At 41.5% G+C, this 15,445-nt stretch overlaps 1 protein-coding gene across 1 annotated transcript in view; it reads right to left on the bottom strand.

Moving 5' to 3' along the window:
- Window positions 1-6,497: 6,497 nt before the first annotated feature.
- The window catches only part of TRPM8 (transient receptor potential cation channel subfamily M member 8), a 36,656-nt gene continuing 27,708 nt past the window's right edge, over window positions 6,498-15,445 (bottom strand). The window contains exons 20-23 of the mRNA XM_010225316.2: window positions 15,042-15,219; window positions 10,286-10,476; window positions 7,822-7,921; window positions 6,498-6,546 (exon numbers count right to left, since the gene is read on the bottom strand). Of these exons, the coding sequence (XP_010223618.2) occupies window positions 6,498-6,546; window positions 7,822-7,921; window positions 10,286-10,476; window positions 15,042-15,219 (518 nt within the window). The remainder of the gene's footprint in view (window positions 6,547-7,821; window positions 7,922-10,285; window positions 10,477-15,041; window positions 15,220-15,445) is intronic.

The following is a 15,445-nucleotide window of genomic DNA, read 5'->3' as shown; positions in this document are numbered from 1 at the left end:
TGCAAGCTATCAGGAACTTTTGGGAAATGCTTGCCAGCATGCTCTTTAGCTGGCAAAGCCCAGGCTCACAGAGGGCTGGCGCCAGCATCTGATACCCACGCAAATGACTCAGGTTCCTGAAATGGCCCAAGAACAGCAGAAGGGAACGGCATTTGCGCTGGGCTGTGCTTTAACTGAAAGAGCACTGAGAGGACAACCTGCCTCTGGGTCCTGGCCAAGTCCTCATTTCACAGCAGCTGAACCTTGGACTCTGTAGGAAGTTGGCAGATAACAGCCAGGGTAGCTCAGGAAGAAAGGTCAAAATTCAATATTATATCTCACCCTCATAAACCCCCTGCTTGCTATTAAATAGAAGCTGCCTTTCAAACATCTACTATTTGAATTCCCATTTATACTTTACCAGGGCACCACTTTTTTCTGCAGTAGTGAAGAATTGTTGGCTCTATCAAAAACACCAGCCATTCAAAGCAGCACCAATATCTAGACACCCAAAAGCATCATGTTTGTTTCCTCTGGCCTTATTAGGGGAGCCCTGGCTAATTTTTAGCTCTTATTGCAAGGCACATCCCTGCACAAGATTAAAAAGCTCATTTCCTTTTTTTTTTTTTTACTTTACTTTAGATTAGCCACAGCTCTAAGGGCTGGACTTTTACATTTTAGGCTCCTTTCTACTTCAACTTGACTGGCATGTCTTGCAAATATGAAGTTTCCTATCAAACAGATAAATCTGCTCTACAGATTACTTAACTTTTCAGAAAGCCTCATCAGGAAGTAATACTCTTAAAGTTTAGTTATATCCCTACAGAGACATTTCTTGATATTAAAGTGACTTCTGCTAAGTGACTTTTCAATTATTCAAGAATCCTCTGAGTAGTTGATGGACTAACACAACTGCCATGGATATAACAGAAAGCCTGCTCATTTGCACAGTAGCTCTGTCAGTAACAAAGCTCACTGTAATAACAACTTCTGTAAGTATAGAAGTATCATAATTGTCACAGATGTAGCAGAAAGAGAGCAGAAAAAGAGAAAGCAAGAAGCCAAAGTAGTTTTATTGTTTTAAACTGTAAATACAACCATAAGAATGCTTTTGACTTTTCACAACATGGCTCAAAGCTACATCCATAACAGTACAATGGATTACTACAGCCGCTGGCAAAAATATTACAGGTTTCATATATGAAAGAAATAGAGCAAAAGCACACTTTGCACATTAAAAGCAGGCAAATGACATAGGAAGATTCACTTCTAGAAAGGAAGCTTATCTTAATCATGATGCAAGCCAGCTGCTAAGGAAGTCAATGAGTGAGAAGCCTTCATAATCTTTTCAATGGGGGAAATTTGGAGATCTTTTCATATACCAATGAGTTACACTGCTAGCGGGAGCACTGTACAGCCCAGGATCATATAACGCACTGCATACAGTTAAACTGGGTAATGTGAAGCAGACAAAACCCTTCTCCCTCCCCCTCATAAAACCACACAGTTTAACTAAAAATATGAGCACAGCATCAGCTTGAGTAAACAGAGAAGATAAATCTTGCGTATATTCTGGATGTGTAAGCAAAAGGGGTCACCCTACAGACCCCATGCATATATTGGCCTCCTCTCTAACAGCAAATGACCAGATCGGTCAGCTGTATCCCCAGTAGAAATGTTCTCCACTTACATTAGTGCTTCACATCCCTGAACTTAAGCAATTGCCAGGACATTAAAGCATATAAAAATGTCTTCACCCCTTTGGAGCAACACGTTTTGCCAGCACACAGGGGCTGGAGGACACTGCGTGCACAGAAGCAGCTTGCACACAGGCTTTGGTTGCTAGCCAGGAAGAAGCTGGCTTTGTTCACACTGCTCATGCTGACTCACCTGGGCAGCGTTAACCGATTAAGCTACCATAGAAATTCCCCCTCCATCTATCCAGCTAGGCAGTTAGGGAACTCGCATGGCCATTTTAAGCACGTATACATTCTACCTGACAACCCTCAGACTAAGCTTATCCTTGCCAGCCAAAGGGAAATACCTAAGCATTCAAAATCAAACACAGTGGAAGACCAAGCTTAGTCACTGAGGATGAAGACAAATATGATGTTTGCAATGGAAATGAATACCAGTTGAGTGACTTCTCTTCAGCTGGTAATGTAATTAGTTTACACCACACAATCTGCCACAAGATGCAACTGCTACTTTAGAGAATAAAACAAAACAGCAGCAGAAAAACCCACACAGGAAAAAGCAGCCTAACTGTAACAAGTATCAAAGTTTTAAGAGCCAACAATCTCTTCTCTATTTGAGAACCATAACACAAACAACTCATGTATGTTTGAAAAAGTAAAATAAACTGCAATACTCCAAGCATACAAGTTAGCACTACAGAAACAACCAGGGATTGCACAGAAACCCTTTGGAAGCTGCTCCTGCATGAATCACATCTCATCCTGTTCCCTCTGCCAGCCACGCAGGGTTGTAGCCGTGGAGCTCCCGCACTGCTGCGCGGTTCTGGGCACAGTCCACACTGTCCACTCCGGAGTCCAAACGGTGGGCACGTGGCGGGACCAACGGCCCCATTCTGCCCAGGGCACGATGCAGCAATCCCTTGCATCCTGGCATGCCAGCACCTCAGACTTCAGGAGCTCTTACAGACAGACTATGCAGGTAGCAGGCTAGATCTGGCTATTATATAAGGAGTGAGGGAGGGAAATTCATTAAGACAAGCAGTTAGCAGCTAGAGGAAACCCATGAACAGACTCATTTGATGGAAATTAAGAAGCAAAATGCTTTTTACAGCAACAGCAGCATTCTTGGAATTAAGAATGCATTTTAACAGCAGCTGACAAGGACTACCTGCTGACAGCAATCATCAGAAGAAAAGAAGAAAAAAGGAGGGCTTGGTAATTTGGAGTTCTATCAAATGAGATATCATCCCCTTAGTGTTTTACCATCTTCATACAACAAGCAGAAAGAATTGTTTTCTCATAAGATCAATAAATAAATAAAAACATTTGAGTAACTCATGGTTGGACACCGATACTGTGCTGGATCAGTTGTGGTTACTGTCAGCTCTGAGAAATGATTCTTCGTGTATCAGTACCTGTGTGAGCAAAGGACAAATATTTAGAGTTGAGCTCCCAACCCAGCTCCACAACTTGCTTTTCTCCTCCATATGTCCACTTTGAAACTTAGAGGGCCCATGCAATATCTGGGTTCGAGTAGCTATTTGCTGCAGCCATCAAACATCTCCTTGCATTAGCAGGGTAGCAGTGCTATTAGTTGTCAGAACATGCAAGCAAAAACAACAGGTTCAAAGCAAAGTGCCTGGAAGGGCCAATCCAACATTGCACATTGAAGACAGGGCAGATAAGTGCTTCGTTTCAAATTAGATACCATAAGACACGTTAACTTCTTGTGAGACACCAGCCCCTCTATACTACTACCCTAGCACTGTTGAATCACCGGATATCAGCTTCAGAGCCCACACAGCTCAGATGAAAGACAGTTTGGTCACAACATCTACCAGGATTCAGCACAGTTTTACCAGGCATAAACTGAAAAGGGACTCCATCTTATCAAGCCACTGATTGGTCTACAACACAGAGTAAAACAAGAGGGCTTTTCTGCAAAGTCCACCATGAACAAAGAGCTGGAGAAGGCCTCCAAAGTCCACAGGTGTTCTCACATCTGCCTACACCAACACAGGATCAAATGTACCCGTAACACTGAAGATAAGTTAGTCGAACAGGATTTCAAAGACTTCTCATACAAGCTGCTTCAGTGTTTCATTACCGTTACTGGTCACAAACATTTCCCATTACCCAACTCAAAACTGCCTTTGCTGTGAACTAGGCCTTGAACATGTGCTCCCAGTCTAGAAGGGGTCGAGAGGTCCCTTCCAACCTCAATTATTCTGCCATTCTACAGGCTGTCTGAAAACCACTGCTTTCCTCTCAGTTCTTCTTTCCCAGGCTAATTGAGTCACTTCTTTCTACAAATTATTTTCAAGACTCCCAATGGCTCGTTACTGTTCCAAACACTTCTCAGTCACTCTGCATCTTCCTTGATGTTGTATCCAACTGACAATTCATCATGCACTAAAGAGTACTACTTCATACTTCTCAGACAAAACACCAGTTATTTATATTCCATTTCAGAGGAGCTACAGTCCTCAGACACTCTTCTGCACAGCTGCTGCCTCATAAGACTTGATTCTTACATAGGTTCTTCCATTTGGCTCTTCCATACCTATTGATTCTTTGGCAAATGCAAAATTTTTGCTCATTCTTATTGAATTGCAACCAAACCAAACAGCAAGCTACCTCTTACCTAAAAGCTGGCCAAGCTTGGAACAGGGGTCGAGCTAGATGATTTCCAGTATCTACTTCCTCCACTTCCAACTTCAATTACTCTGCAGTTTGGTGGCCTGAGCTCCAGGTGATTAGAAATTTACTGCAACCAAGAAAATGCGCAGTATCTAATAATCCTTGCAACTTTTATTAGGGGGCTCAAGCTCATAACTGAACTGGACCTCATTGCATATGAAATCATCTCTGAAAAGAAAGTGTACCAACGTTTGGCACAGGCAGGACCTATCTTACAGACATAGAAAAACTTTGAAGGAAGAAGGAGCCAGGCTCAAGCTGATTAAATCCCACCATCTAATCCTTCCTTCTCAGCAGCCATCCTTCTTATCCTGATGTCCTTAACAAAAGACAAGAGTTCACTGCACACAGCAATATTATGCTTGGCTTTCACTTCACATTAGGGATCATGGCTCAAGATCAATGTTGATGAAAAGGGCATGCAGCTCATGACCAAACCCTGCACTGCAGCTCAGGAGATTTGAGGTCCATTTCACTCTACACTTTATCCTAGATGACACAGAACAGCTATAGTGATCTACCATAACACCCCATCTTGACAATGGAAAAATAAAAAAAACTTGCTCTTACCCTCAAGTCTCTTTTCTATTTAGGCTTTTTTTTTTTTTCCTCTAAATGATATTCAGAGTTAAAAAGAACCAACTCCAATGAATCCAGCACAGTAGCTCCTAACTTCCAGAGGGCCTCCAGCACAAAGACAGCTAAAATAACTTTGGGTCATTCACAGCTTTGCAAAGGCAAGGGAGCAAAATAGGATATTTTAAGCCCTGCCAAAAATTATTAAGCACACCAGCTGGAAATTATTTTTAGAGAAAAAAGACAAAACGAAAAACAAGCAAGAGAGAAATTAGTTCTTTTATTTCTTGTCTGATATTAGAAAACGTCAATACAAGCACTAATTAACTTTTCCTCCAGTGCCATAGCAGTTTAATATTGAAGATGCGGCTCACTCAGGTCAGATAACAGATTTAAAAAGGGCTTACCCTGCTCAGGTAGTTGCTCTTAGGTTTCAGTTGCATTCATTTCATTTTGCCGGCAATCTCTTTCAGAAGGCTTTTCAAATCACAGATCTTATAAGCATAAAGAAAGAAGATTTGTATACATAAACTAAATCTAACTCATTCCAACAGATGATTGCAGCAGGGAATGTGGTGAAAGGAAAAGAACAGAAGCAGTAAGCAGTAGTAAGAACCTTAAAATACCCTAAAGCATCTATACAACATCAGCAAGGACTGGCAAACAATCATTAAGCTGGACCGTGCTTTCTGGGATACCCTGTGAACACCAGTCATTAGTCAGGAAGCAATAGCTTAACTGCTTTTCATGTGCAGTAATCACACTGTGGTGGCAATGAAGCAGTGTTAATACTGCTTTTCTAAGGAAAGCTATCTGAATAACAAAAATAATAATTGCTCCACTAAATATTATCCCAAATATGACAATATTTGAAAGGACATCCCCCGTGACAGCTTTCAGCAGTAATTAATACGGCAAGTCCTAACGCATACATATTTCATATAGCTAACGAGCAGGCATTGTGACAGCTACAAGCTCTGAACTATGTTCTATCTCCTTTTGCTCCTACAAAGCAGATTTCAGTTCAGTGGAGTAAGTGTAGAGCCAGTCTACCATAAATGGGTGTTTTTTAATATTTGCTTCCTTTAACACCTCCTTTATACATGTACAACAGTGCAAAGCCAAGGAGAAGTTTTAATTTTGTACTACAGGGAGAGCAAGATCTTATTGCCCTGGGAAGTCACTCTAAAGACTAAGATGCTTCAGAGAAATCACATGCTTGTACACAAATTTAGAATTAGGCGGTATTAACTGGACAAGCTGTTTCTAATGCTGACCCACAGAGCTGCTGCCCTCAAAGTCCAGACAGAGTAGTGCAGAGGCAGTCACAGAAGCAGCAGCAGGTGGATGTGACTTTAAAAGACCATCCATCATCCACAGCAGCAGCATCCAGAGGTGAACTAAAAGTGCAAAAGAACATGCTAACAAGTCCCCATGAAAACTGGATCTTGATGACGATGACGATTGCAAACAGCTCCCAGTGATACTCAGGTTTGTGTACATTGCTACCTGTTTTCCCCACACAGACCCATCCCCTAGAGCAGTCTAAAATACAAATACCTTTGCATCCAGTTGTCTGAAGCGATGCACCATCCTGAAAACAGAAGGACGACACAGAAAAGGACTAAGTCTGTGCATTAAAGAAGCTACACTTGACCACTCTCCCTCTGCAAAACTATGCAGAAGTGCATTACAGAAGTATCACCTGAGTAAGCCCATTCACTCTTCATCTTTTACCAAAAAGTGGAGCTAAGGCACCTGCAGAGTAGTGTTCGCTGCATGTAGTCAGAGGTTCCTTGCAAAGTAGGTTTACTGCAGACATCCCTGCTCCCAGTACCATAGCTTCATCTTTTCAAGAAGGCAAGTGGCTTGGTTTTATTACAATTATCATAAGCTAATATAAAAACTACTGTTAGTACTGCACTTTTCCAATTTCCCCTGTAAAAAATCCTTCTGCTTCCAAAATGGAACTTCTCTCTCTTTTTTTTTTTTTTTTTTCCCCCCCCCTCCTCTGGGGGGGGAAATGTTAAGTGCCTCTGGGCAGTCTTAAAAACACTTAAAGACAGCAATGGTCACAGTAGGCACCGTAGAAGATTCTGGTCCTTCTGACTCAGCTTTATCAGTTCTTCCATTACAGCTGATTTAAGGAAATTTCTAAGCTGCTGGGAGCTACCAACAAAATGACACCATCAAATGCAACAACCACTAGACAGGTTATTATAGATTTTTAGTATTTCTCTTCACTTTTAAACTACTGCTCTGGAAACACTGGAACCAAAGTGTTGCAATGTGACAGCAGTCCAAGTCACTAAATCTTCAAATCTCATCATTCCAAATAGTATTTTCCCCATCTCCAGAAGTCTTTCCTGCTCATGCCAAGTAGAGATCTGCATACGCATTGATACTGGTGGAATCCTTGATTTTTCAGACCACATTTTGATTTGTCTCCGCTAATTGTATAACTTCAAAAGGCTCTCGTGTGGAACTGGCTTTCCACCATGAAATAATTAAAGTACAACACGAATATAGCCTCTGCTGAACAAACTGTGAAGAAGTTTAAATACAAAGTTATCTGAGAAATATTGCAAGTTTTGCATCAAGTGTGATTAGCACATGTACCCAGATGCTGTTTGTATAATATGCCATTATAAACCTGCACTATCATCATTAGCCAGCCCAAAGAACTATTTCTGAAGCCATGCTATAGCAGCTGATAAAAACTGTTCAATTCAAACAAAACAGGCACATTTAAGGTTGAAGTTTAAGTGCTCGTTAGTTTATGAACATTTAAAGCTACTGTAAACTTGCTTTTATTAAAAAATACTTGACAGAAGGTTAAAAGAGTAAAGATAATAAAGGGCAGACATACTCTTCTGATGAATCGTTTGCTTTAGTATTGACTTTGACAAGGTAATTCTCTTTCATGACAGCTTCCCATGACAGAGTTTCATTGTCCTCATTTCTTAAACCTAGAAAATGATAAAAATCACACTAGATTAACTTATTTTTTTCTCTCCAGTGTGGAGATGTGAAGAAGCTGGCATAGTGCTTGCATTTGCAGAGACTAATGATTCCATTCTCCACTTACAAAGTGTTTGCAACCCTGATTCCCAGCTGTAACACAGCTCTGATATACATGACATTAACACATTTTGCTGCATACTCCTGATGAAATAAATTGGTAAGAAAAATATATAAACATCTCTCAAACTCAGAAGACTGATTTTTGAGTTTTGATTAACTGCTTTCTAAAATGGCAACTATTGACAGAACTGAAGCATTCCTGTGGATTTGAATTTTACATAAACTAATTATTTCAACATTACCACAGGTTGGGTCATTAAGAGTAACATTTATTAGAAGCCACTTTGTATCACTTATTATTGAACTAAAACATTTCAAAGCATTTTCTTTTCTAGAAAGCATCTCCTGTTAAAGAGCCATAGGGCAAGACTGGCTTTGAGGTATCAAAGTGCCCCGGGAAGCCGCTTCTACACTCCATCCTGTTCTCACAGGACAGCACAGATCCACCGAGAGGTCGGGCTCCAGAGACTGATCACATCTCAGAGATTAGATCTCCATAACCGATTAGATTTCAGATGTTTAGGCCTGTGTCTGTCTGTCTGTCACACTACAGGCAGAAGAAGTGTTAGCTTAAAAGCTGTAAAAGCAGGAAGGAAACTTGGGCAGCACAATGAGGAATAACACCACAAGCACAGAAAAGATCTCCAGCACTTCCTCTGGGCTCAATAACTTGACATTTCAAACAGCACATTGCTCTGCCACATTAACATATTAGTGCTGCTTCCTCCATCCAGATCTCAATTCTCTTCATCATCACAGTCTCAGTGATATCAGAAAGAAATCGGAAGATTTTAATTCCTTCCTTTGTTTTCAGAACAAGATCACCAGGCACCACTTAGGAAGAAATACTTGCAATTAGACCAGCTCAGCAAATAGAATATTAAACCCTGCCTCAGAAAACCAGAATAGCTTTGTTAGTGCTAAGAAACTTTATACTCCAAAACAAGTGTCTTCTGAACTAATAACACATCCAGTCAGTGTTGCAGGGCAACAGTTCACTGATAGATGGGAACAAGTCTATTAACTTACTCTCTCTCATCTGCCATGAATGGTACTTAAACAGCAACAAAAGACTATTCCAGAGAAAACACTCCATCCTGGGGTTAAAAAAAAAAAAAAAAAAAAAAAAAAAAAAAAACCACACCCACAAACATGTTAAAGCAATTCATATCTGTACTCTCTGACAGAGTAAATAAATGGAAGATAGCTATGGGACTGACTCAGCCACTCTTGCATTTTTAAGGATGGTTTCCTAACACAGTTTGCTTATTTGGCTATGCCCCTAGGGGCAGAGGACTCTTTCTCCTTCAATCAGAAGAGTCTCTGAAGTAGTTTGCACTCTATCAGGCTGCCCTGGCAGCAATGAGCTTCATTAGCTGGAAAACTGTAAAAGGAGAAAATAGAATCGCAATTCCAAAAGCTACAGTGGCAAGCAGAGAATTAGGGCACTGAATAAATTCATGCCAAACCCACAGCAGCTCAAAGTCATCTTCATGGTCTGCATGGAAAGTGTAAAACATCGCATTTCAATTCTCATCAGCATCTGAGTAGTATGCCCTCCTGCACAGTTCCCAAGCGTCAAGAAATCCTTGATCTTGCATGCTCTGTGTGTTTGGGTAACTTGGAGCAGAGCTGGTCTAATATAAAAAGCTTTTAAAGGTAGAAAGTAGCACAGGCACCTCTAAACAGACGGGATTAATTTTAAGACAAGTCATTTACATACATGAGCTAATTACACTTTGAAATTGCTTGGGCAAAGAAAGCCCTGCATGATTCTGCATATTACTGAAGTGCAGCAGGTCTCATGGTAGCACAAAAAAACTGCCTAACCAGAGCAAATCCAAAGCCACTTAAAGCAGAAAAGTTAAACAATAAAAAAGACAAAAACCCCATAACAAAAGCAGCAATTTTTAATGCTCAATTGGAAGCTTAACAAAAGAAGTTAGCGGTATAACTCCCCATGTCCCAGAGAGAGTGCAACTTTGAGTACTCAAAGGAGATTATGTCTGAAAAACGGTCAGAGGCTTAAATGTGAAACTCAGAAAGGTTTCAAGCAACACTGCTTTTGCATTTGAGCTGCTGCTCATTTCCACCACCACCACCACTTCCTCCAGGTTCTACATCGCCCTTCAAATCCAGTCCCATCCCCAAACACTAACTGCCTGGTCTGAGTACAGCATGTCATGGAAGAGCTGTAATGCCCTTGTCACAGAATCCATTCTTAAACAATGAAAAATAATCCTACTCACAGCAAAGACACAGCTCTTTACTCTCGTTCTTACAGCAGCATTTAAAAAATTTCCTCATCACCATGAAGATATAGGCAAAGATGACAAAAGGGAAGGGGATTGTCAAGCGACTGCAGTATTCCTGGACCAAAAAGTACCGCTGGAACTTCCATACTTGGTCGTTGTTCTCTTGTACTGATCCAACTGTGTATCTAATGGACAAGAAAAATACATATCCCATGAGTTATTTACCAAAGAAGTCCAGAGCCAGGTAACATGGTCTTACTGCATTATACCAAAGAGTGTTTTTGCAAAGTCATCGTGGTGCTGGTCATTATTACTGACTAGGAGGTTCCTGAGTTTATCTTCCTCTCTAGAGGAAAACCTCTAGATGGAAGGAATTACAGTAGAGGGGAAAACAAAAACAAAAAAAAAAAAACAAACAAACAAAAAAAAACTTGAAGTTACAAATAAACTAAAAAAGAAGAATATGGAGAAAATGCTATACCTACTTTTACTACCTTAGCTGAAGGCAGTTTTCTCCCAGCATAGACACATGAGAACAGGATGTTACTTTGCAAAATACCATGTCTCATTAATTCAGCAGATAACTTACTAAAAATAGACCTTTTTACAAAGAATAGAAATCTGAGATTATTAGTAGAGGTAGTAAGAGAGCTCCAGTCATGCATCAAACCTACTGTACTAAACACTGCACGAACTCAGCAAAGCAGGAGCCACAAGAGCAAACAGCTTGCAGACTGCCTGACCTTTCACTGCTGTCATTAAAGTGCAGATAGTTATTCTCAAAACATCCACGTCCACATCCTGATGGGATCCTCACAGGAGATAAGCCAAGACCTTCACCTGCAATTATTCTGTTGGAAATTACCTATCATTTTAGAAGATAAATGCAGTTCTTAATTTCCATGGTATCTGAAGTATGCAAAATGTAAACTAATATGCATCATTTTTGGCTGGTGCATGCTGGATGTGAAGAAGTTTTGTCTGTTGTAATAGCCATGTATTAATCTTTACAGCTTAAGGAGACTGATTGATGCTTAGTAGCTACCAGCAAGAGTGAAGAGTAGCAAGTACTATGCACACACTGCTCTTGGGACAGCACACATTTCTAAGTGCATCAAGAAAAAAAGATCTCAGGTTGCTGTTTGCCCACAGGCTTGAGTTCAGTGCAGTTCAACACTGCTGCTTCACTAAGTTGCTCAGCTTACTGTCAAAATGCACCAAGCAGAGCTCAGACTGTCATTAGAGAATCCATGCCAGGTCCTTCCACAAAATGAGCTGAACTGGCAAAATGTAGGTTTTTACTGGCATAACTGCACAAACCAAGGCTTTTATTACCAGGTACCATTAAAATAAGCCAAGTTCTAAAACATCAAAAGCTTTGGAGGTAGACCTGGCTTGCTGCTATGTTTTCCTTTATTAATCTGAATTGCTTTTACCCTTTCTAGGGAGCATAAGCATTATCTTCTGTTCCAAGGTCCCGAGCAGGTTAAGAAAACACAGGTACAGCAGACAGATGTGTTCCAACAGCCTTTCCTGGCATTCATTCCAATCACCTAGCCAAAATTCACATTTATGACTGGCTATGGAGACCAGGTCAGCATGGGAGGAAATATTCATAGCAAAAGGAAGAACTGAGGGACTTCTAAATTATCACAGCAATGAATCTGATCTCAGACCAGCCAGGAAAGACCACACAGGCATCTGGAAGGTAGATTTTCCTTAGGCAAATCAAAACTCCTCAGTGGCTCCTGTAAATACACCTGTTGTCAAAGCAAATTCCTGCCAAGCTTGCCACAAGTAGAGTACCATCAGAACACAGAGAATTGCAGTAGACGTCAAAAATCCCTTTTCCTGACTATAAACTTGGAAAGCCTCAGAATTTACCCCTGCAAAGCACATGGGGAAAGCAGCAGCAGATGTTCCTCCAGCAGGCTGACTCCCCTATGCCTCCTCCCTGCCACTTCCCATCTCCCATTGTAGCTCAGAGCCCTGTCAAGCATATACTCAACTAGATACATCGCAGCCTCTCTGCTGAGCCACTCGTGCCAAGCAAGATGTGAAGAGCTTTCCTTATTTAACTCACTTCCACACAGAAGTCTGCAGTATAAACACCAAAAATTTGTGGAAGCAGCTCAGGAATCTCTTCCCTGAAGACCAGCTTTGGGATGAGGCTGCTGGTCCCAACATATTCGGTGATGTACATGACTATCATCACTTATTTCACGAATCGGTACTACAAGGATGTATAATGCAGTCACCAGATGTCTGCATGGGCTACCTAGCACTTTACAAGCTGCCAGAATGGGTCTCCTGACTGGCAGACCCACAGATGGATAAATTACCATATACAAACAGAGGTGATGCCACTTTTCAAGACAAAGTCCTTTTACGTGTCCTGAGGAGATGCAGCCCGCTGCCAGTGGTGCAAATCAGAACAATAAATAGCAGCTTCAATAGAGCAGTAACACACCAAAGCCTCAGTACCCATCATGACCAAGCAGCAGTTCTGGTTAATAAAACTATAATGTCATAAAAAAGACGGCAGCAGTAATTCCATTCAGTCTAACAGCAAGGTCAGTTGTGCAGAAACTCATGCTTCATAAAGCAGTGACCCAGACATCACCCCCTGTGCAAACCACAGGGCTTTGGACAAAGCCCAGCAGAGATGTGGAGAACACCTCCAAGCAGGGAAAGCAAATCACAGTCATGCAGAGCTTTGCCAACAAGATGGAGGCATCTTGGTGTGTTCGTCCTTCCTAAAGGAACGCACATTTCAGTGTTTTGTGGACATTTACATGACAGCAGTGTAGAAGTACTCCCAGCTGCTTGTGCATGCATGTGTTCGTAGATTGATTCAATGCAAAGTAAATGAATCATGTATGTCCCTTGACTTAACGTGTAAAGCAAATTTGTTTTACTTTGCCTTGCAAACACATGGTCGGTGACCTTCCAGGATTACTGCTGCTGGGCCTGGAATCAGCAGCCAATATCATATAGCTAATCATTCATCATCTAGGGCTGTGTTTATAGGCAGATGGTTTGCACATGTCTACTTTCCATTTCTTCTGCAGCCAGCAAGCGTGTTGAACTGCATATTGGAGCATGGCTGATCCAAGCATTTTCTTCAAAGTGGAAGGAGGAAAATCCTCTCTTTGGCAGGCCTGATCCAAAGGTTACAAATGCAGCTGATGCTGCAGAATGAACAAACCTTTCAAGTCTCACGCTCACTGCATACATGTATTCCAATGGTCACTGTACTGAAGCAGATATTTCACTCCATAACTCTATCATAACATAAAACCAGAAAAGGACTATTAAAAAATGCATGGAAATAAATAACAGGAAGGTCAATTTGACTAAGAAAAAATGAACTTAGTTGATGGGAGAAGGCCAAAAAAAAGGGGGGGTGGGGGAGGAAAAAAGTCTGGGAATCAGAAGATGTAAAATTGGGTAGAGCACAGTGAAGACAGATAGCCTAGGAGAACTAAGCTACTGCTTGCGCTGCCGAACCCCCACCTGAGCTGTAAGGCACCACGAGGGCTTTGCTGCACTCGTTAGAAGACAAGAGAAGACACGACTTGCAAGCATTCAAGTTCACAGACTTCATCTCTACCACTCTAGAAGATTTTTTCTCATGTCCGTCAGCTTTCTGACCTAGAAAGGTCTGAACTGGTTCATTACCATCCTCAAACTCTATGACCATGGAACCAGGCCAGATGAAGAAGCATGTGTCTAAAAACTATCCAAGGAGATGCTATTAGACAGCTGTGTACTTTTAAAGCTAAGTATGTTACCTGGGCTTGTGGGCCAAAGGTACTTGAAACAACTAGCTCAAATATTCTTTCACAATACTTGTATGTTAGAAATAACTTCTCAGTATCAATCTAACACCTTAAGCATAAAGGACCTTTCACTCCAGCAAGTCCCTCCAGGTCCGCTAATATTAGCGAAGAATCTGAAGATGCCACAGTGTATCACAAACACACAAACCATTGATTTCCAATTTCCTGTCAAAAATACCCATTATACCAGCAAGCCTGTCTCAGCAGGGTCAAGCCAACAGCTCTTCCCTGAAGCTGTCCCAGGCAAAGAGTCACGAGAGGTACATTTTGTGATCACAGCTTTCTCACTATCAAGGCAGGTTTTTCATTCATTATATTCTTCAATATTTGTACAACTATAGTGCTTCAGGTGGTGATGGGCTACAGCCATTTAAGTGTTTATCATTTAAAACTAAGCCTGTAAAATATCTTAACATGTAAACTAGAATGTAACAGGGCTCCAAACTCATAGGAAGGTGATTTTTTTTGCTTGCCATAGAGCCAAAAATCTTAGAAACCTGCTTTTCTTCTCCAACACAAAGGCTCTTGGCTTACTACACAAGGATGACTGAATCATGCGAGGCAAATCTCATTTATTTCAATGTCCTCTGATAACAGCGTACAAATGATGCTTATAGAAGCAGTAAAAGGTCAGAGAGCAACCCATCCCCAGGACACTATTAATTTTGATCAGGTTGCTATGAGAAGTACTGATTAATCTTGCTTTTGTTCACCTTCCCACCCCAGCGTTAACCTCAGAGGTCTCCTTTGAGCTGGGAGCCCTGTCCAGCCTAGCTGCAGCATAGTCTCTGCTGAGGACACATGTAGAGCCCAAGGCCTAACTTCCTGCAACTTTTCAGGACTCTGTTCCCTTCCTCAGATTTTTAACAGAGGGACCACAAGCGGACGATGGCTCCTTCATGACATACCCAAACATGGCCACCAGCAGGTTCACGAGCAAGATGTTAGTTGAGAGCATGTAAATGCACACGAGGGGGATTGTTATCCACTCTGGGAAGCGGGGTTGGTTGTTGGCATCCAGTTCCACACACAAGGGCTTGGACTCATTCCCAGTGAAGGTGCAGCGGTCAAAGTTGTAGGTGGTACCTGAGAGAGAGAGAGGATAGCAAACTGCGAGCCAACCAAGCATAACACATGTTGTCTCCTCCTTCCAGCCCTCCCTATCAGATGTAAAACTTTGTCCTGCTGCTACTTAGAGGGAAGAGGCCAAAAAAGTTGGGGCAGACACACCATATTGGGACAGATGCTGTGACTCAAATATGGAGAGCTATTTTAGCTGTGAAGAGAGAGCAAGGCTGTTTGTGAGGAGCAT

Source organism: Tinamus guttatus, unplaced genomic scaffold (assembly GCF_059628265.1).
Source record: "Tinamus guttatus ecotype Peru unplaced genomic scaffold, ASM5962826v1 Tinamus_guttatus_pri_ptg000702l, whole genome shotgun sequence".
NCBI lineage: Eukaryota > Metazoa > Chordata > Aves > Tinamiformes > Tinamidae > Tinamus > Tinamus guttatus.
The sequence above is the reverse complement of the archived record's forward strand: the minus strand, read 5'-3'. Positions and strand labels throughout refer to the sequence as shown.